At 55.4% G+C, this 20,105-nt stretch overlaps 1 protein-coding gene across 1 annotated transcript; it reads left to right on the forward strand.

Annotated features, from left to right (window-relative positions):
* The first annotated feature begins 12,183 nt into the window (after positions 1 to 12,183).
* ORAI2 (ORAI calcium release-activated calcium modulator 2) lies at positions 12,184 to 17,458 on the forward strand. The gene is made up of 2 exons (XM_065892619.1): positions 12,184 to 12,414; positions 16,382 to 17,458. Exons 1-2 carry the CDS (start codon positions 12,190 to 12,192, stop codon positions 16,919 to 16,921), a joined length of 765 nt encoding a protein of 254 aa, XP_065748691.1. The 5' UTR covers positions 12,184 to 12,189; the 3' UTR covers positions 16,922 to 17,458.
* Positions 17,459 to 20,105: the final 2,647 nt, after the last annotated feature.

Genomic DNA, 20,105 nt, shown 5'->3' on the forward strand with positions numbered 1-20,105 from the left:
AGGCAGCTGCTTGGACTCAAAATACCAGCAAGGGGCCGACCAGCCACGGGCGAAAGGTCCGTCTGGACTCACCCCCGGCCGGCTCACCGTATTTGTCCCCGAACCTTTTGCGTGACGTGCAGCAGGCCAAATCGCTGAGACGCCGAGGTTTGCAGCAGAGAGGGTTTCGCTCACAAGGCAGCCACGCGGGGAGACGGAAGAGAAAGGCTCAGACCTGCCTCCCGGAAGGCAAGATGCTCGGGGTATATTATGGGATGACCGATAAAGCAGCAGGGTGGTCCGAGGCGTGGGGAGAGTGGGGATAGGTGATTGGGAAAAGGCGTGGTCATCGTCATCCTGAGCAGGTGTGGCTCAGCTACAGGCCTCTGCACCTTCAAAACTGGAGGGGTGGGAATTCCCTGGCGGACCAGCGGTTAGGACTCTGCGCTTCCACTGCAGGGGGCACGGGTTCCATCCCTGGTCGGAGAACTAAGATCCTGCAAGCGGCGTGGCGTGGCCAAAGAAAAAAAAAAAGAGGCGCTTAGCACGAGCTGAGGGTGGCTCTCTGACGTCAAAAGGCCACCCATGTGGAGGGTCAGTGGTCCTATCCAGTCTTAACCAGCTCAGCTCAAACTAGACACAGCTGACTCCAAGCTCCTGGAAGACAACTCGGGGAAACATCTTATTGCGTAGGCTCCGTGCTGCTTGGAGGACTGCAAGTCTTAAATGACCTTGATTACTGTCGGCAGGTGAAATGGGTTTGACCAGTGATCACCCAGCAAGGAAGTGTTAGAGCTGCCACATGAACCCAGGCAGTATGACTGCAGGGTCCATCCTCCCGGTCCCAGCCCCACAGGGCTGTGCCGCTTCAGGGAGAGGCAGGTGGATCCCAAACCTGGCAGGGAGGGCGTCAGGCGTAAGGCTCTTCCTTTAGTGAGCCCCGTGTGTGTGTGTGTGTGTGTGTGTTCGCATAATGTGTGTCATAATATCTAATAGTCGCTCCTCATGGCCCACCGGTTCTAGTCTGTGAATTGGCCTACTCACTCAGTGTTATTCGTAACCCCAAAATCAATACTCCTGGTGCTTTTGCTGCCGTTTGCATGCGCAAAGTAGCGACATTTTGAGTTGCCCGATGCACGTGTTCCCGGCTGAAGCCAAACAAGGCAACACGCGGCCTTCTTGTTTTAGCTCAAACCTACTTAATCGCAGGCCTTTTTTTGCATTTTTCTGCTTTTTCTTGTAGATTTTGCCATTTAAACAAAATGGCCCCCAGGCACCGTGCCATGCCGAAGCGTCCGCTAGTGCTTCTCAGCACAAGGAGGGTGGGGTGTGTCTTAAAGCATCTTGGCTCAGGCCTGAGTCATTACGCTCTGAGTTCAACACTAGTGAATCAGTAATGTATACTAATGAAAGTGCCTTGAAGCAAAAAACACACACAAAACAAGGCTGTATGTTGATTGGTCGATGTGGCCCGAGGCTCACAGAAACCTCACCCTGTGTTTCCCCAGGCAGGAATGGTTGGTTCAGTGTCTGCGGCCACTTTATGGAATCTAACTACCATGAATGAGAGTTGATTGTGTGTGTGTTTGGAGAATGAGTGGACGTGGGTATGCAGCCTTGCAGTGACAGGGACAGATGTTCCCTAAAGCAATGAATTGTACTTTAGAGCTACAGTCCCTGGGGCTAGCAATCCTTTATCTCACCCAACCAGGCAGCTGGACTGACCAGTCCCAGGTGAATGTGGGATCACGGGGGGTCGCACAGGAACCCAGCACTCCCCTCCTCTCCTGAGATCTTGTACTACCCTCGTAGAGTCACTTTCCCACTTTCTAAAAGGCATTTTTTCGTGTCCTCCCTCCCCAGGCGGCTCCCTTTCCCCGCCCCCTGCGGTAACTGTTTCACAGAAGCACTTCATCCCGGGTCTCCTGGCCCCTTCCTGGCAGCAAGCAGCCCGGTGCCTCCCATTGTGAAGCAACAGAACAGGAGCCCTTGTCCCCGTGCCCTCCTGCCACTGTCACCCCACTCACCTCCTCCCCATCTCGGTTACACTCCCCCAGGGTTCTCTGCGTTGGCTTCCACCTCTTCGCTCTCATCCTGCGAGCTTTCCTCCCCGTGACCCCACTGAAATCCCTCTAGTTTTGCCCAATCCAGCCCCTCCGTGGCATTCTATTCAGTTTCCCACTCTCCTGTTAGCATTCCTGCCGGCACTGCCTCCTGGCTCGCTTTCCACCTTTCCCTTGCTCGCTTCGCTGCCGCTCAGACTCTGAATATTGGGGTGACCAGAGCACAGTCTTCTATTGTCAATACTCAGGCCCCAGGAGATCATCTCTAATAGGTGGCTTTAAATACTAGCTTCACCGATGTCTTCTGAGGTTCTGGCTTCAACTTCCTTTTGGAGCCCAGACTCGTGTCCACCCATCCACCCGATGTCTCCCCTTGGAAATCTAGTGAGTACCATGAGCTCAGCATAAGAAAACCTTGATTTCACCCCCTAAGCACGTTCCTCCTCTATCTTCCCACCTTGGTGAGTTGCACCACTTTCCCCCCAGTTGCTTGGGCCCCTAACCTAGGAGTCAGGGTCATCGCTGGTTCTTGTTTTGCTCACGGCTTCCCCACGTCCATCCATCTCGCTGGACCTGCTCCCTCTCATGGTCTCTGCCTTGTTCACCCTAGTCCACACCACCAGCATCTCTAGCTTGGATGGATGCTGTAGCCTCTTTCTACTCTACTCCCTCTTTGGGGGAAACCAACTCCCCCCAAAACCAAGTTCTTCCTACGAGTCTATGATTAACCTCTCTACCCAAAACTTTATACCCTTTCTGTCCTGCTCCTGTCCCCCTCAAGATTGAGGAGAATCAAAGAAAAGGCGGGGGGGGGGGGTTGAAGTCAATCAGGACCCTACGGGGCCCTCCTGGATACAAAAGCCTTTCCGTGTCTCCTGTTTCTTGTTTGTAGAAAAAGGCTTTAGTCTCCTAGACTTTCCCTGAGTTCCAAAGAGCAGATTCAAGCAGTTACTAATTAGGGAAGTGAGGGAACACAGAAACACAGGAAAGAGCAGGCCCCAAAAGTCCTAAAGAAAACAGTAGTGTCCCAGAGGGAATTGAAAGTCTTAACCAGTCACATAGGCTCTACATAAATAATAAAACACCTCAACCATTACTTTTGCTCTCTCTTAGAAAGAAATTAAGGGATCAAAAGACCATGATTTACTAGTTTGCTTTGCAGGAACAGACAGGTTGATCACCAGTGACACATGGGGTCACAAGACGTATGAGGGCCAGAAGGTTGCAGCTAAGGTCTTATCAGGAAGCTGAAATCACAAAGATCCTCTTTACCTTTTCTTTTTTTTTTCACCTTTAAAAACCTTGCGCCCCAGCCAGCCAGCAAGATGGATCTGAGACAAGCCTAGGTCTCTCATCTGCTAGGTTGGCACCTCCTGGACTAATTAACCTTTCTCTGCTCCAAACTCTGACGTTTCGGTTTGTTTGGGCCTCACTGCGTGTCGGGCACAGCAACTTGAATTTGACAACACCCCACTCCCCAACTTTGTTCTCCACAAAGCAGCCAGGGTGATCTTTTCAAAAAGCAGAAACCAGGAACTTCCGTGGCAGTCTAGTGGTTAAGACTTCCAATGCAGGGGACACGGGTTCGATCCCTGGTCGGGGAACTAAGATCCCACATGCCTTGTGGCGTGGCCAAAAAAGAAGAAAAAAAAAAGCAAACCAGATCTTGCCATCCCTCTGGCTTAGGTCCGCAAGGGCTTCCCTCACACTTACAATAGGAGCTGAAGGCCTTCAATCCAGCCCCTGCCTGCTTCCCTCTCGTGCCGGATCCCCTCCCTCCCTCTTGCTCCCGATGGCCCCACCCCGGGAAGCAGTTCCTGCCTCAGGAACACTGGCTCTGCCTCTTCCTCCCCCGTGGGGCTCAGCTTTCCACCCACCCTGTTTCATTTCTTCCACGGCCCCATCACTCGTTCCCCCACCCGGGCCCCGTCAGACTAGCAGCCCGCACGCCCCCAGACTCAGCTGAGCTCGTGACAGTGAGGACCTGCTAGTCCCGCTCCTTGCTGACCCCTAGCGCCAGCACAGTGCTTGGGACGCAATAGGTGCTCAATAAATGTCACTGAGCAAATCTCAGTGACTGAGAGCAAGCCGGTAAGTCGTTCACACCTGAAAAACCGCTCCTACGGCAGGAAGGACCTACGAGTAGACACAGTCACCTTCTCTGCCTTGATGCCCGCGGTGCAGCAGCAGGGGAGGAGCCTACCTAAAAAATCCAGACCCCAGGGACCTCCCTGGTGGTCCAGTAGGTAAGACTCCTGTGCTCCCAATGCAGGGGGCTGGGGTTAGGTCCCTGGATGGGGAACTACATCCCACATGCCACAACTAAAGATCCCACGTGCTGCAACGAAGATCCTGTATGGTGCAACTCAAGACCCAGGCAGCCAAATAAATAAATTTTTTTTTAAAATCCAGACCCCAGACACACCCCCGAGACTGATTCATTACAGTTCAGGCTCTAATTAGGCATTTTAAGCAGGTACCTCAGGGGATCCCACTATGGATCCCCTCCCCCTCCATACCTTGTGAAACACTGGTTTGGAGCATACAAAGTACCATCACTATTTTGAATTCTCTGTTTTCAACATTTATGTTTTGGGGGAAAAAATAAATTGTGTTAGAGGAGTGACGTTCTATGGACTTTAGGAAATAGGAATGTAGCTAAACCCGGTTTCCAGGCTGCGTGGAAGCAGAGCTGTGTGGGAACCATTTCTTTTGGCATCATCACTGGAAATAGGTATGTTTTCTTCTCCTCCCTTTTTGGAAGTTTATGTTTACTGTTTGGCATACTTGACTAAAGTGAGCTACAATAACTATATATTAACCTAGTTCAGTAAGGAGAACACTCTTAGAAATTAACCTAGGGCGAGTCCTCAGGCAGTTTTCTTATTCCCTAGAATGTAGTAAACGTTTAATTGAGCAGAACTAAGGGCTAAATGCAAAGGGTTCCTAAGTGCACTTTGCTAGGCAACACAGTCCTCACCTTCAAGGCGCTCCAGACCCGGTCAGGGACACAGACGAGAGAAGATCAGTGGCGTGTTGCACAGGGTGCTGCGGGAGCATGGGACCCAGGACTTCTGGACAAGGGGAGCGTAGCTCAGTAACGCAGACCTGGGATGACGACGGCCTGAGTTAGAATACAGACCAGGTGGCGCAGTGGTTAAGAATCCGCCTGCCAATGCAGGGCACGTGAGTTCCAGCCCTGGTCCGGGATGATCCCACATGCTGCGGAGCAACTAAGCCCGTGCGCCACACCTACTGAGCCTGCGCTCTAGAGCCTGCGAGCCACAACTACTGAGCCCACGTACCACAACTACTGAAGCCAGTGTGCATAGAGCCCGTGCTCCGCAGCAAGAGAAGCCACTGCAATGAGAAGCCCGCACACCGCAATGAAGAACAGCCCCCGCTGGCTGCAACTAGAGAAAGCCCGCGTGCAGCAATGGAGACCCAACGCAGCCAAAAATAAGTAAATAAATTTTTTTTTTTTTTTAAAAAAGAATAGGGCTTCCCTGGTGGCGCAGTGGTTGAGCGTCCGCCTGCCGATGCAGGGGACACGGGTTCGTGCCCCGGTCCGCGGAGGGGCTGGGCCCGTGAGCCATGGCCGCTGAGCCTGCGCGTCCGGAGCCTGTGCTCCGCAATGGGAGAGGCCACAACAGTGAGAGGCCCGCGTACCGCAAAAAAAAAAAAAAAAAGAATAGAGACGGGGGGCGGGGGGGGGGGAGGGGGAGGAAGAAGTGTGTGGAGGAGGGGGATGCAGGGGCAGGAGGGGGACACAGGGGTGGGAGGGGGTATTTCAGAGACATGTAGGTGGGAGAATTCACAGGACTTGATGGGGAGGAGGGGAGTCAGGAATGACACCAGATCTACAGAGTCACCAGTTGGGCGGGTGGTGGAACTGCCCTGGAACAGGTGACCAGGAGGTGGGGCAGGTGTGTGAGGGAAAGATGAGGAATTCAGCTGAGGGCCTGGTGAAGCTGGCGGGCCTTGGGACATGCCCTGCCAGACTGGGAAGAGACTGGGGTTGTAGGTGATGATCTGGGAGCCCTCAGGCAAAACGGGAGTGGGTGAGACCACTCAGATAGAAATGTGGAGAGAGGGACCCAGACAGGACCCTGAGAAACAGCCGTATCTAGTGGACAGATGGCAGAGGAGAGGCCTGCACCGGGGAATGTCCGGTGGCCTCACCAGAGAAGGAAGGAGTGTTTCCAGATGGAAGGAGGGGGAGCCGGTGACAGACAGGGCAGTGGCCGAGACATCTGGACTTAGCAGCACAAAGGGCAGCAGACTGCAGATGGCTGAAGAGGAAACAAAGGAAGTGATGACAGCTCTCTGAGAAGTGGGGAGAGGTGTCAGTAGGAGAAGCCGAAAGGAGGCTGAGAGGGAGAAGAATAGGTGTCAGAGTCAGGGGAGTGATGGGGGACTGAGTGAGGAAGAAGCGTCAGAAAGTGGGATATTTGAATTCAAGCGTTCACGCTGGGAATTCCCCGGCGGTCCAGTGATTAGGACTCAGAGTTTTCACTGCTGGGGCCTGGGTTCGATCCCTGGTCGGGGGAGTTCACAGAAGGTGATGATAATAAGGGCTAGGCCACAGGAGCGGATGGCCAAGGGGACAGAACTGCCGTGTCAGGGGACTGGATACATTGTCCATACCAGGCGTGAGGCCATCCTAGGGGAGAGAGGAAAACAGCAAGGACCACGGCATTCACTGAACGAGGGGGCACGCGTGGATGAGGCAACTAGAAGGTGGCTGACCCCTGGGATATGCCTCCCAGAGTTGGTCTTTTTCAAATGTGGGACAGCCGAGGCCTCGGGAGAGGAAGCGACTTGCCGAGAATGACAGCACAAACAGGAGCCCAGACATCCCGGCTGAGTGGCTGGTACCGTGGACCTGTACCTGAACCTCCTCGCCTCTGTGTAGCCCCAACTCAACTGCCTGGGCGCCTGAGGGGGGCCTGCAACTACTGTACTGTGATCATTAAATCTCTCTCCTTTCAACACAGTCACCACCCTTAATCTTCCAGGGTGGGGAAAGCCAATTTTCTGGGTTTGGTTAGGAAACGAGCTCTGAAAAGCCCTGGTAACTGTGACTTACCTTCTGCTTCTGCCCAGACATGCGGGATAAATGTGCTCGGGGGTGGGGGCGTGGCTAACTGGCCTAGGAAGCTTTCTAAAGGATGTGCAGTCAGGGTTCAAGGGTGAGAACGAAAGCGAATTACTGCTGCTGAAAGAATGTTCATCTGTGAGGCAACTACTGACGTTTACAAAGTGTTTTCTTCCTGTTTTCCAGTCCACTTTTCCAGCTGCTTGAGGTGTGGAAGCCACACTACATGCTTTTTGAGGACTTTGCTCCCTGAAATCCCGTGATCTCTTTCCTGCAGCCATGGGAGCGGGCGCTAATCAGACCCTGGGCTTTTCCTCCGCCCTTTGTTAGGGCAGTAACCAGGGAGAAACTGGCTTAGTCTGCTCTTAAGTGTCCTCCTGGACTAAAAGGTATCATCCTGGCTCTCAGCACTGGCCCCTAAAATGCATCTTGCAGTATAAATGGATTTGCCCTGGCATCTGCTAACGTTTACTCTTCCAATTGTCAGAAAAGTTGGACTGGTTGACACGAGCGGAATTTTTCTCTTTTTTCTTCCGTTTGGATAAATGTGTCACGGTCCAATGTTGTGACAGATGGAAAAATCCTATGTAGGGCACGCAGGAAGTACTCTGAGGGCCCGTGTGGCACGGTGGGTTGATAGGAACCCATCTCTTCTCTTAGTGAATTATTCACGTGTACTTCCCTAAAAGACCGTTCCTGTTTGAAGGTCTCGGTTGTAAAACCGTAGAGTTCACCATTCCCGGGGAGAGGTTCCCTGCAGTCTCGGACGGAAGGAGCCAGAGGCACCGCAGAAACACTTTCTCCCCCAGCGCTCTGCCCACTCAGAACAGCTTTCGGCGCGCCAAGCATGCTGCACCCGGGTTAGGACCCGGAAGGTCTCGCTGGGAATTTGGGTGAGGGTGCAGTCTGGGCGACCAGCTCCGGGGCGCGCTCTGCCTGATGCCACCGTCCGCCCGGCAAACTCGGGCGTGGCCACCCACATCTCCCCGGACAGAGCCTCCCTTACACCCTTTCTCCCCAAGCCCCCCGCCGCCCCCACCCCCGCACACCCTGCAGTCTGATAACGGGATCCCACCCCACCACCGGGTCAGTGACCGGTCCCGGACGTCCTCCGGGGCTCACCCTGGAGCCCCGTGCTCCCACTCGGCGCTCAGACCCCCACACCTCGGGCTAAGCAGGGCTCACCCTGACCTGGACTTGCTGGCCAGACCCAGGGGGCAGAGAAAGCGCAGCCTCCCCGTTCTGTCGCCAGGGCCCAGGGCGCTCGTGCGGCCGGCGCGGCGGGAGAGCGAGGGATGCCCAGGCTTCCGGCTCTCCTAGCCGCCGCGCGCGGATCCCTGCTCACTGCTACCCGCGGCGCGCCCAGGGAGCAGGAGACATGAGCAACCTTTCGCGGGTTTTTGGTGCCCTGGCGGGAGCAGCAACCACGCAGCCGGGACCCCCGGGACCCCCCGGAGGGGCCTCGAGCCCCGCCCCCGCCGGCCCGCAGTGTCACGTGGCCCACAGCGCCCCCGCGGGCCGGTCACGTGACGGCGGCGCACCGTTGCCCGGGCAGCGGCTGCGGCGGGCCGGCGGGGGGCGGGGCAGCTGGCGGGGGCGGGGCCGGGGGACCCCGAGGGACGGGCGGAAGGAGGGTGGGGGCCGCGCTCGGCGCCCCGGCCGGGCCACAGGGCCACTGGGCCACACGGCCACACGGCCACGCCAGCGCCGCCTGCCGCGAGCCCGAGCCGGAGCCGGGCCGGGCGGGCAGAGCAGCTCGGTGAGTGCTCGCCGCGGGGGGTCTGGCGGGGGACTGGAATTGCACCAGGAGACTCGACGGGGGAGGGGACCGGCTTCCTCCTGGGCAGGCCTGGGACGCGCGACGTCTGCGGGGTTGGGAGGCGGCCAGGTGACCTCAACCCCGCGGGCTCCCCGGGCAGGGTGCGGCGCCGAGAGGACTCAGGTCGCGGGTGCGGGCAGAATGCGGGTCCTGCGGCTGCTGGGGCTTCCTGAGGGGAAGGGACAGGGATGCAGGCGGACTCCTCTAGGAGACCCAGGGGAGCAGGAGGGGCTGGGCCCCCGCCCTGCACGGGTGTGACAAAAAGAGAGTCAGAAACAGGCGTTTCTGCGTGGCACTCGCCATTGCTCGTGCCCCAGATGTTTAAAGGAAGTTAAGACAGGCAAACCCCAAAACCTACCGCCCGGAAATGTTTCCAACAGCCCTGCCAAGGAGAATAGCAAATCTTTAGAGAGAGCATCACTGTTATGCTACAAGACCTCTTTTCTCTGACTGCCCCTTATATGAAAACAAAACTAAAAAACCCACAAGGTTCAGCCAGGAGAGCATCCTTTGGAGCCTCTGCCACCTGACAGAAACGCAGGGCTCCATCTTGACCCACCCCACCCCCTGCCTGAGCCCAGCCCGGGAGTGTGAGGACCAGACTCTGCCCCTGGAGTTGGGGAGGCAGGGGGAGGAGGCCTGGCCCAGGGTAGGACGCTGGGGCTTGAAGGGTGCGGATGGATCTGAATCCAGTCAGGGCTGCTCCCTCTGCAGGAAGTGGCTTCTCTGTCTTCAGGACCCACAGGCCTGCCTCAGGACCCAGGCTCCAAGCAGACAGACAGCCTTTCCTTCCCAAACCCTGCCACTCGAAGGACATCTGCAGGGCTGAGGCCGGCCTGCCTATTGCCCAGAGGCCACCATGGCCCAGAGGCCACCGTCAGACCTCACTGCCCATGAAGCTCTCCACTTACCAATTTGAGCTCAGCTCTCATTCATTGATGGTCCCTGTGCTTCCCTCTTCTTCACCCCATACATCCCTTTGGAGGCCACCAGGCCCTCCTGCCCCTCCCAGTCGGCCAAGGTTTGAGCACACAGACCAGACTGAGCCTGCATTGTTCCCTCACCAGCTTCGTCCAAGCCCCTGCATCCGGGCAGCTCCAGAGCAAGTCCAGCACAGTCGTGCTTTCCAGGCTCCACGTACTCCCTGCATCCTGCCTTCCACCCCCATTTCCCTGACCCCCTCTGCAGCTAGCTTTTCTGCCCTGCCTCTCAGAAGCTCCCATGTGGGCAGCATCTTGTCTTTGAGGGAGGGTCCCACTTTGCCAATGCTACCTTCACTACCTATGTCCTTGTCCCTGTCCTGGCTCCCTAGCAGGGCCCCTCTCCCGGGTTAAGAGTAGAGGCAGCCAGCCCCTCCTGCACTCCCTCAGCCCTCACACCCCCTCCACTAAAGCAGCATTTAACTCACTGGATGAGAATCCCCCTGCCCTTATCTCACTCCCCCACGGGACATCCTCACCTTTCATCTTTGATCCTTGAGTACCAAATGCAGTCTTACCTTCGGGCTCAGGAAGCATTTATTGGATGCAGGATGGAGAGATGGATCCTCTGAGGGGGCAAAGCTTGTGCCTTTCACCCCACCACACACTGGACAGTGTCTTCATCATACCTGTGGGCTCACTTCTGATACGTAGGGGGAGAAAATGAGAAAAAAATGTATTTCCAAATGACGCCATTCTAAATTATTTGGAGCCAGCCAATGGACTGGTTAGTGAACAACATTTCTCTGAATTCTCCCCAAGGGAAGGGACATTCCTGTGATTGAAGTGCTTGCAAGCAGTGCTGCTGGCTGCAGATGTGGACGGGGTGACCAAGGTTCCCAAGTCGGCCCTCCTGTAAATGACCTAGTAATTGGCATCCCAGGCAGAAATAGAAGAGCACAGAACTGTTTCCCGGGGCCCTATTGGCTGGTAAAAGCCGAGCCTCCGCAGCCTGGTGGAAGACAAAGAGGAAGGCACCCCAAAAGAGAGAGGCCTTCCCCGCCCCAGGACCTTCCCAGAGAATCCTTTTAGGGATTGGCGTGGACAGATCAAGTGTGGGGCATTTCCTCAGCCGCTGACCCTGGTGAACACCCCCTACTCCACCCACCCACCCCCAGCCAGGCTCCCTGGAACCTGGGAACACTGCCCTGTTTTGTGGTAGCCTTAAGAAGGCTTTTTACGGGGCCTATGCGGGCTTGAAGGTACAAGTTAATATCTGATGCCAAGTGAGCTGTGAGGTGCCTGTGCCCTTGAAGCCTGCCCTGCAGATTAATTCGAGCTGATCCCGCGGGCTGCTGCATGGGCCGGCCCCTTGGGCCACGCAAGACCCAATCCCCTATTTGGATTAGTGGAGATTTGGGTTTAAATTCACAAATCTTGACAGATCAGCCCTTCTGATCTTCATCGTGTGTTATTGTCAAACCAGATGTCTACTGGGATACTCGAGGGGTCTCCAGCCTCCATTTCTCGGAACAAAAACAAAAAAAACCCCACAAAAAACCATGCTCACGTCAATTGGCCAATTCAGTTTTTCATTTTGCTGAAGGTTTCCATTGCAGCCTGGATGTGGCCTTAGTTATACAAACCAGGTATTTTCAGGGCGAACCGTGCTGATTAAAATCTAAGTTGGATTTGAGAACTTAGCGGCTGCTTGGAAATGTTGATTTCATGGTTGGCACCTGGCCATTGGAAAGCAGTTTTGGTTCCACTCTCTTGTCTAAGAGCCCGGTAGGGTGGGGATGTCCCTAGGTGAAGATAAGCAGGTTAGAAAGGTCAGGTGTCACGCTCACATGGCAGGGTCAAATCCAGAAGTTTAGGTCCTAAAAGCTTCCTAACTACTACACTCCCTACTCCCTGAAGATAGGTGCACCTCTGAGGAGTCTTTAGGTGCTTTTGGTCAACCTTGGAATTCCATTCACCCAAGAGCCACACTCAGTGGGAGCCTTTCTGAGCTCGGGGTGGGAGGCCAGATTCCTGCTTTGTGGAGGAACACCGGATGCTGCGATGGTTCCTGGAGCTGCACTCCTGCCCCTCCTTTCCTGCAGGTGGTCCCCACGTTCCTGTGTGAGGACTGCCTCAGAGGCCAGGGCCCCATACTCGTGCACCCCTGGATCCCATGGCCCTGGCACAGGGTGTATACTGTGGGCCCCCAGGGAAAGTTAAAGGGACTTGGATTCTGGCTTTTCCAGGCCCCGGGAACCCTCTGGGATGCCTGAGTGTGTCTCTGCCACCCACAGGCTGGCTCCCACCATGAGCGCCGAGCTCAACGTACCTGTGGACCCCTCCACTCCCGCCTGCTCGGAGCCCGGCCACAAGGGCATGGATTACCGGGACTGGGTCCGCCGCAGCTACCTGGAACTGGTCACCTCCAACCACCACTCTGTGCAGGCCCTCTCCTGGAGGAAGCTCTACCTGAGCAGGGCCAAGCTGAAGGCCTCCAGCCGGACGTCCGCCCTCCTCTCGGGCTTTGCCATGGTGAGTGGAAACACATGGTGGGAAACACAGCCTGTGAAGTGGGCTTTTGCTAATTGAAATCCTGTGATGCTTCAGGGAGCAAAGCACTCCCTCCGGGCCCAGCCAGGATGGACCATTAGTAAGTCTCTGCCCAGGTCCCACCTCCTCCAAGGGGACTGCTCTGGCAACTGGAGGGGTGGCCTGGGGCATCCAGGGGAGTCCCCAAGCCCCAGAGCCCTCAGAAAGCCCACTCTCACGTTCACATACAGTATTTACTTGGCAAGGAAGTTAGTGGGGGTAATTAAGATAGCTTCAGGGGCTTCCCTGGTGGCGCAGTGGTTGAGAGTCCGCCTGCCGATGCAGGGGACGCGGGTTCGTGCCCCGGTCCGGGAGGATCCCACATGCTGCGGAGCAGCTAGGCCCGTGAGCCATGGCCACTGAGCCTGCACGTCTGGAGCCTGTGCTCCACAACAGGAGAGGCCACAACAGTGAGAGGCCTGCGTACCACAAAAAAAAAAAAAAAAGATAGCTTCAGGGTACAAGGTTTCCCGGGGAAAAGTCCCCACATCTGCACATCTCAGGCACCACCCAAGAGTTTGGGAATTTGAGCAGAAACTGTGGCATGGGTTACGTTTGCTCAGTTTAGCCCAGCTGGGGACGCAGATGCTCCCAAACGTGGTCTCTGGGGTGACAAAGCAGAGCCTCTGGCCTGACACCCGGCTGCCCGGCTGTGCTTTCCTTCTGAGTCATCCCCCAGGACAAGAGTCTGTCTGGGGAAAAACCGTGGGCCCTGAAAAAGGGCCACATCCCCTGTTGACTTCAAAGCCTGCAGACCTTCATCCCTTCAGGGGATTGCCCCAGAGAGGGGGGATGTCAGGATTCCGGATTCCCAGCGAGAACTGCGGCCGCCCCTCCTTTTTCTTTCTCTGTTGTCTGCTCAGAGGTCCTATTGGGCTGGAAGCCATTTTTTTTTTTTTAATGTAAAAACAATTGTTTTTCCATATCCCAGAGCCTCAGCTGTCAAATGGATACGCAGAAAATAAAAAAGCTGTCCGAGCGAGCCAGTGCGGCCACTCCCATGACAAGAGCCTGCCCGTCATCGGCACTGGTCACCCGTGGAAAAATGAGACCTCGTGTAGTCAGGGCGTGACTTCAGGCAGGGCAGGACAGAGGTCACCATGCTTAGAGGGCAGTCAGTTTGGGTTGAGGTCTGTAGTTCAAAGCAAAGGCTTATTTACGTCCTGCATTTTACTGCTTAAAACGTAATTACAAAAGTGTACAATCATATGGGACATAACTTTGGCTCAAAATGATTTCCTTCCATCACATTAAAAGAGGAACATTTTCTCAAGCTTAACTCCAAGAAATAGCAGGAGAAGTTTGGACGTCACCATTAAAGTTAGATCTTGTTCGCTGCCCCCCCCGGTAGGGCATAATGCATAGCAGGACTATGCGTGTACTGCATTAAATGTTTCTGGCCTATATTTATTATTATATATTTTTTAACTTTGGAAAACTAACTGAGAAGTACCGCATGATGTCATGAAGTAGGACGGTTTCCTTTCTGTGCGGGGCCTGGGTCTCGGAAATCACTTCCCGTCTGCAGCTGTCCCTTGAGATCCCGGTCTTCCAAACATTTGGACTTCCAAATTTAGGGAAGAGTCTGCTCACCGGAGTCTGAAGGCTACAAAACCCCTCATTGAAATTTGCAAACAAGCCCTGTGAGTGAAGCTGTAAAGCAAAGAGTGAATTCTGGAGGAGTAGTTTGAGGCTTCAGGGCTGTGAAGTGGCCCTAGAATGAGGACAGTAACCGTTGAATAATAATAATAATTCATTATTATTCCCTCAATAATAATGAATTATTATAATAATTCACTTCTTCAGCATTTGTGGAGTATCTCCTCTGCAGCAAGTGCTTCCTTAAGCCGTTGGGGATGCATTTCAGAAGCCACAGACCCCAGTAAAGCAGATGATTATTCAGACCGTAGAGCAGTCCAGGAGAAAGAAGTGATGAATACAGATCGTCAGCTAGTATCAGCACGGCCACTGTGGAGACCATAGCGGAATGAGGGCAGGGTCATGGAAAAATGCACAGGCCGTTCTGTAGGTAGAGTTCCCTCTCCATATTACGTATTCCCTAATTAGAATTGCAGAGCTGCTCCTTTTCCCAGCAAGTCTTATGCCTGACCTTAAGCTTATTTCTTCATGTTTATCCTGCCCCTAACACAGAGAACCAGTGATCCAGGACCCCTTCATAAAAATCTTTGCATAAATACACTGAAAAATGGCCTTTGGCCTTTTCTCCTCTTGAGGTGGAACAAAACTGCTTTCCTCATAGGCCTTTTAATCGTCTTTGTTTCTCATCTCTGCACCCTCTGAAGTTTACAACATCCTTTTTTGTTGGGCCATATCCTTTGTGGTCACAAAAGCCTACCCAGGCTAAAAGGGCACTGAGAAAGGACCACCCCTCCTCTCAGAAGTGTGGCTGCTGTCTCTTTGGAGCAATAATCACTGCTGAGTTTCTGTTCAGCTGTGGTCCACTAGGACTGGCATATCTTCTTTTTACCTACCAAATGTTCCATCTTCACTGAAGACGGAGTGAGAGGATGAGGTCCTCACTCGAAGAGGCAGTAGCTGTTAGAAGTTATGAAATCTTTCTTGTAAATTTTTTAAAACAGGGATGGCTCTGGGAGTTCCCTGGCGGTCCAATGGTCAGTGGTTGGGACTTGGCGCTTTCGCTGCTGTGGCTCCAGGGTTCCCACGGGATTGCCCCGTGACTCCTGAGCTGGGCTGGTGGCAGGTTGGGGAACTAAGATCCCCAAGACATGCAGCACGGCCCAAAACAAAACAACAACAGCAAAAAAGGGATGGCTCACCTCTAGGAGACAAACAGTGTGAGTGGAAAAGCCTTCTGGCTTCTCTCTGCCTCCCTGTTCCCCCTTCCTTGACAGGTGTGATTTCTTACCTTTGGGTGCCTGGAAGAAGGCCCTTGGTGAGCCTGGACTAAACCCTCCACTGGGGTTGGTCCACAGAGCTGGGGTGGGATGTGGGCTGCAGGGGAGTGGACTGGGTGTGACCTGGGGAAGCGTGGCAGGAGCCTGGCGCCCAGTCTGGACTTCGAAAGCCCCTTAGGGCTCGTGGTGAGCAGATCCCAGCCTAAATAGACACTCACTGCTACAGAGATAAGCAGGGGCTTCTGGCCCTTCTGTGAGCCTTTTATTCCCTTTCATTTAAAAGTCGTTTTTATTTTTTCAAAGTTAGCACATGAGCAGCTTAAACTTAAGTACTGCAAAGGGCTTGTGACAGACCCTGGCAGCCCCTCCGCCTCCACGTCTCTAATGATGTTTGGGAACTGCTGTCTCTTGACTTACGCTTTTTACATATTTCCTGTTGGCCTCCTGCGCCCGCTGATTCAGCTCAGTTGTCCCAGCCCAGCCCCTTCCCAGCTTCCCCTCCTCACCGTTGTTGTCATTTATATGACCATTCCCGGCCTTTGGAGAGGTGGCTGCTCGCTCCTGCTTTTGGCCTCAGCTGAGAGGCACCCTGTGGCTTGTGTGAGGCCGTCCAGTGTACAGCTCTGAGCCTAGGGACCATCAGGAGCCTCCATCATTACTTCTTTTTACCTCTTGAAAGGTCAGGTTTGTTTTTTTGAGAGACATCAGTTGTTTTGCAGCTAAGCTCCACTGCAGCCCGGCTCTGATATCAACAGCAAAGTTGCATGTTCCCAGGGAAGCGTGGCCTCTGCCCTGGGCCAGAGCCCGGTACCCCAATATACCTACGTTCTTGGCATCCAGGGTGCGATCACCGCCCTGCCCAGTGCTTCTCTGGCCTCTTCTGTACTTTTTAGATTTTTCCCTGAATGAGATCTTCTTTAGCTAATCAGCAAAAAAAAAAAAAAAAAAAAAGTAAAGTTCAAAATATTTGATCATCGAGGAGGGCGCCCTCTGCTTTGTGGGCGCCCCGACCCAGCGCCCCCTCTGCCTTGCAGGTGGCCATGGTGGAGGTGCAGCTGGAGACTCAGTACCAATACCCGCGGCCGCTGCTCGTCGCCTTCAGCGCGTGCACCACGGTGCTGGTGGCCGTGCACCTGTTCGCGCTGCTGGTCAGCACGTGCATCCTGCCCAACGTGGAGGCCGTGAGCAACATCCACAACCTCAACTCCATCAGCGAGTCTCCGCACGAGCGCATGCACCCCTACATCGAGCTGGCCTGGGGCTTCTCCACCGTGCTGGGCATCCTGCTCTTCCTGGCCGAAGTGGTACTGCTCTGCTGGATCAAGTTCCTGCCCGTGGACGCGCGCCACCAGCCCGGCCCTCCACCTGGCCCCGGGGGCCACACGGGCTGGCAGGCCGCCCTGGTGTCCACCATCATCATGGTGCCCGTGGGCCTCATCTTCGTGGTCTTCACCATCCACTTCTACCGCTCGCTGGTGCGCCACAAAACCGAGCGGCACAATCGCGAGATCGAGGAGCTGCACAAGCTCAAAGTGCAGCTGGATGGGCACGAGCGCAGCCTGCAGGTGGTGTGAGCGTGTGCGCTCCTGGGCGGGCGGGGCCGATGCCGTGTGTCCGCGGCCGCAGCCGCGTCAGCTCAGCGTCCACGCCTCGCTGGGAGGGAACAGAACTCGCTTGCGGTATGGGGAATTTCAGAAATGCAAATTGCCGACGGGGCTGCGGAGACACTGCCAGGTGGTTCAAGACCAAAGTTCTACTCCTGTCTTCATGCTGTAAGACCTGGATCGTTTTCCTTCAAAAGATGGAAATCTTCAGTTAAACGGGAGACTGATGCTAAGAGCTCAGGGGAAAGAAAGGATGAGTCCTTGGCCCTGGGCACTTCCTGAGGCTGGAGGCTGGGCTCCGAGTAGCACCGGGTGGTCACAGGTCACCTTGGAGACCTGGAGCGAGCGGCCGGCGGGGGCCGGGAGCCTGGCAGGGACCTGGAGAGTCGGGGTAGCACCATGGGTTCAGGGAAGGGATTGCCCCGTGACTCCTGAGCTGGGCTGGTGGCAGCCAGGTGGCACGTCTGATGGTACCACCCTGCTACGATTAGACGGGCCACAGGCTTACAGCTTGGCCTGGTGCTTCCCTCCCTGCCCTGGAGGGAGCTGGGCGGCCTGGCTCGTGGGGCTGGGGAAGGAAGGCAGGAGCCCAGGGCACGTGGCCCAGCAGGCGTCAGACTTGTCAGGCCCTGGGGGAGCCATCCAAGGGCGGAGGCCAGTCTGTGGGCGCCCACTGGAGGTGGCTGTTAACTGAGGGGTGCTTTGAGGCACACTGGGCTCAGATTCTCTCTTCCCTGCCAGCTGGATCCTTGGCCACATTGACCCAGCGAGGCCACCAGGCTGGGGAAAGGGCCCAAAGTCCAGAGGCCTCCGTCTCTCGGCCACAGACTGTCCCCTGAGCCGCCAGCTGACCTTCCGGGCTCTGGCTGCAGAAGGCAGGGGCACTCTCGCCCAGGCACCCGAGCCCGCCCACCTCCCTGCTGCCTGCGGTCCCCGGCAGCAGGAGGGGGCAGCCGGGGGACTTCCTGTCTAGACAAGGCCGTGGCCGGGCCTGGTCTGTGGGTGGTAGCATCAGCGGCCAGCCCTGGCCAAACGTGGGTCCTGCTTATAATGACGGCAGGGAAGGTGAGACCCTGTGGAGCACTCCCCTCCTGGGCCTCCTGGCCGCAAGCACAGGCCCAGCTCACACTTCTATGCAGCCGTGCACAGCACAGGTTCCGGTGTTTTTCAGAAGGGCGTCTGGTAGACCTGAGCCCATGTTCTTGGACCGAACACGTACATGCTACAGCTCGGCTTACGTGTAAGCCTGCTGCGCCCCGGGCCGCTTTTAAGAACCACATTTACCACACTGGCCAGCAGCCACCAGAGTGGTGCCTCTTCTTTTGTTTCACAGTCACTGGACTTCATGCTCTGATGGCATTTCTGTCCACAGCCTGATATCTCTGTGGGGTCTCGGTTGCCTGTAGCAAGCAGTGCAGGCAGGCCTGGCTGAGGTTTCTGGGACTGTGACGTCCTGTTGAGAAGCTGAACCTTAACATGTAACTGAATGCTGAGAACCACCAGTGCAAGTCACGGCATTGACGGGGAGCCTGGACATCGTGTCTTGCTGGGCCGGAGGAGAGCCCTAGCGCCTTCCAAAGGGCGTGTTCCTTGCATCCTCTGCAGACATCTGTCGTGACTTGCTTGCTCCCTAGCGCATGTCTCCTCTCCCAGAGCCTTGCTGAAAAGGCTCGTCTGGTGTAATGTGTTTGCTTTGCAAAAGAATGTCAGCGGCACTGCAAGACGGCCACTTTGTGTCCTGGCAGGGACTAGACAGGCTGGCTCCTCCCCACTGCTGGGAGGGGACGGCAGCCCCTTCCTCTGGCCTCAGGCTTTCGAGAGGGCCTTGTTGGGCTCACTTCGGCCACCTTCCTGGGCCACCTGGTGTCCCTGCCCCGTGTGCCAGACCCACGGAGTGCCGAGCTCCCCAGACTGCGGCGAGCACACTCTGGGTGTCAGCCAGGGGCCAGCTGTTACACCTGGCCCATGGGCAGAGTTTTTCTAGCCTGGCCACATCAGGGTCAGACACTAGGTGCCCAGTGACAGTGCCACGTGGGTAGGAAAGATGCCACATAATCACATTTTCGACACTGAGGAGAATAATGTTCTTGTAATTTCTTGTTCTTTCTTCCAGCGAGCTCTCCCAGCTCCAGCCTTTCTAGTTCCCAGAGGCATGAGGCAAACTGAATTTGTGAGAACACAGATGACTGTGGGCCTGGGGACTGATGATCAGGGGGGCGCCCTCAGGACTGGAGGATAAGCTGCCATTCGGAGCTGCAGCAGGGCAGTCTGTGGAGGGGAGGGAAGCAAATTGCAGGCTAGAAATTTGGTTTCTGGAGGCTTAACCTGACTGTGAAGGGGGTTCCAAGTGCAGTGGCCTTTCTGTGTTGAGGGAGAGGCGCCACAGGCCGCCCCGGAGCCAGCGTGGGCTCGCCCTGTTTTCCTCTGAGCAGAGCCTTCCTGGTGCTCATACAAACAAGTGCCCGCAGATACGCTGAGGCCCCTTCCAAAGTGGAACACGGTCTCCGTTTAGTACCTGACCAGGAGTTTCAAAACTCCAGCGTTTCTATTTTAGACAGACTGCCAGGGCAGAATGTATTTCAGTGTCTTCTAGGAAGGTCTGTTGAGGATAAAACTGCCTGAGCCTGAGCAGATCGAGGCTCACCTGCACTGCTCACCTGTCTTGTGCCGAGTAATTCATCATGCATGACGCTGTGGAGACCACACGCGGTGTGCACACCCCCCTGTCCTGTGTATGGATTTTTAAAACAGTTGCCCTGGACTGAACTGAATAAATAAGTACTTAAGTTATGAATTGCTCTCTGCTCTTGGTGGAGCACTGTGGAGAGAGGTGATGCTTGGAAGCCCCTCCCTGCCAACCGCTGGTCACCAGTGTTCCGTATCCTGCACCCCATGGGGTCAAGCGTGACCCGGGCAGAGTGCAACTCTGAAGCTGTCAGCAGCTCTGAAGTCAGTAGTAACAGTAATAACCTCACACCTTCTACCCATCCTGTTCTCCAATCCAACAGGGTCCCTAAATGAAGGGTCTGGGAGTTCCCTGGCAGTCCAGTGGTTAGGACTCTGTGCTTTCACTGCCGTGGGCCTGGGTTCAGTCCCTGGTCAGGGAACTAAGATCCTGCAAGCTGCGTGGCATGGCCAAAAGTAAATAAAATAA

The sequence above is a fragment of the Phocoena phocoena genome, chromosome 15 (assembly GCF_963924675.1).
Source record: "Phocoena phocoena chromosome 15, mPhoPho1.1, whole genome shotgun sequence".
NCBI classification, from domain to species: Eukaryota; Metazoa; Chordata; class Mammalia; order Artiodactyla; family Phocoenidae; genus Phocoena; species Phocoena phocoena.

Coding starts and splice junctions, on each gene's coding strand:
- ORAI2 (XM_065892619.1), top strand. CDS start 12,190: ATGAGCGCCGAGCTCAACGTACCTGTGGACCCCTCCACTCCCGCCTGC. Junction 12,415..16,381: donor TCCTCTCGGGCTTTGCCATG/GTGAGTGGAAAC, acceptor TCTGCCTTGCAG/GTGGCCATGGTGGAGGTGCA.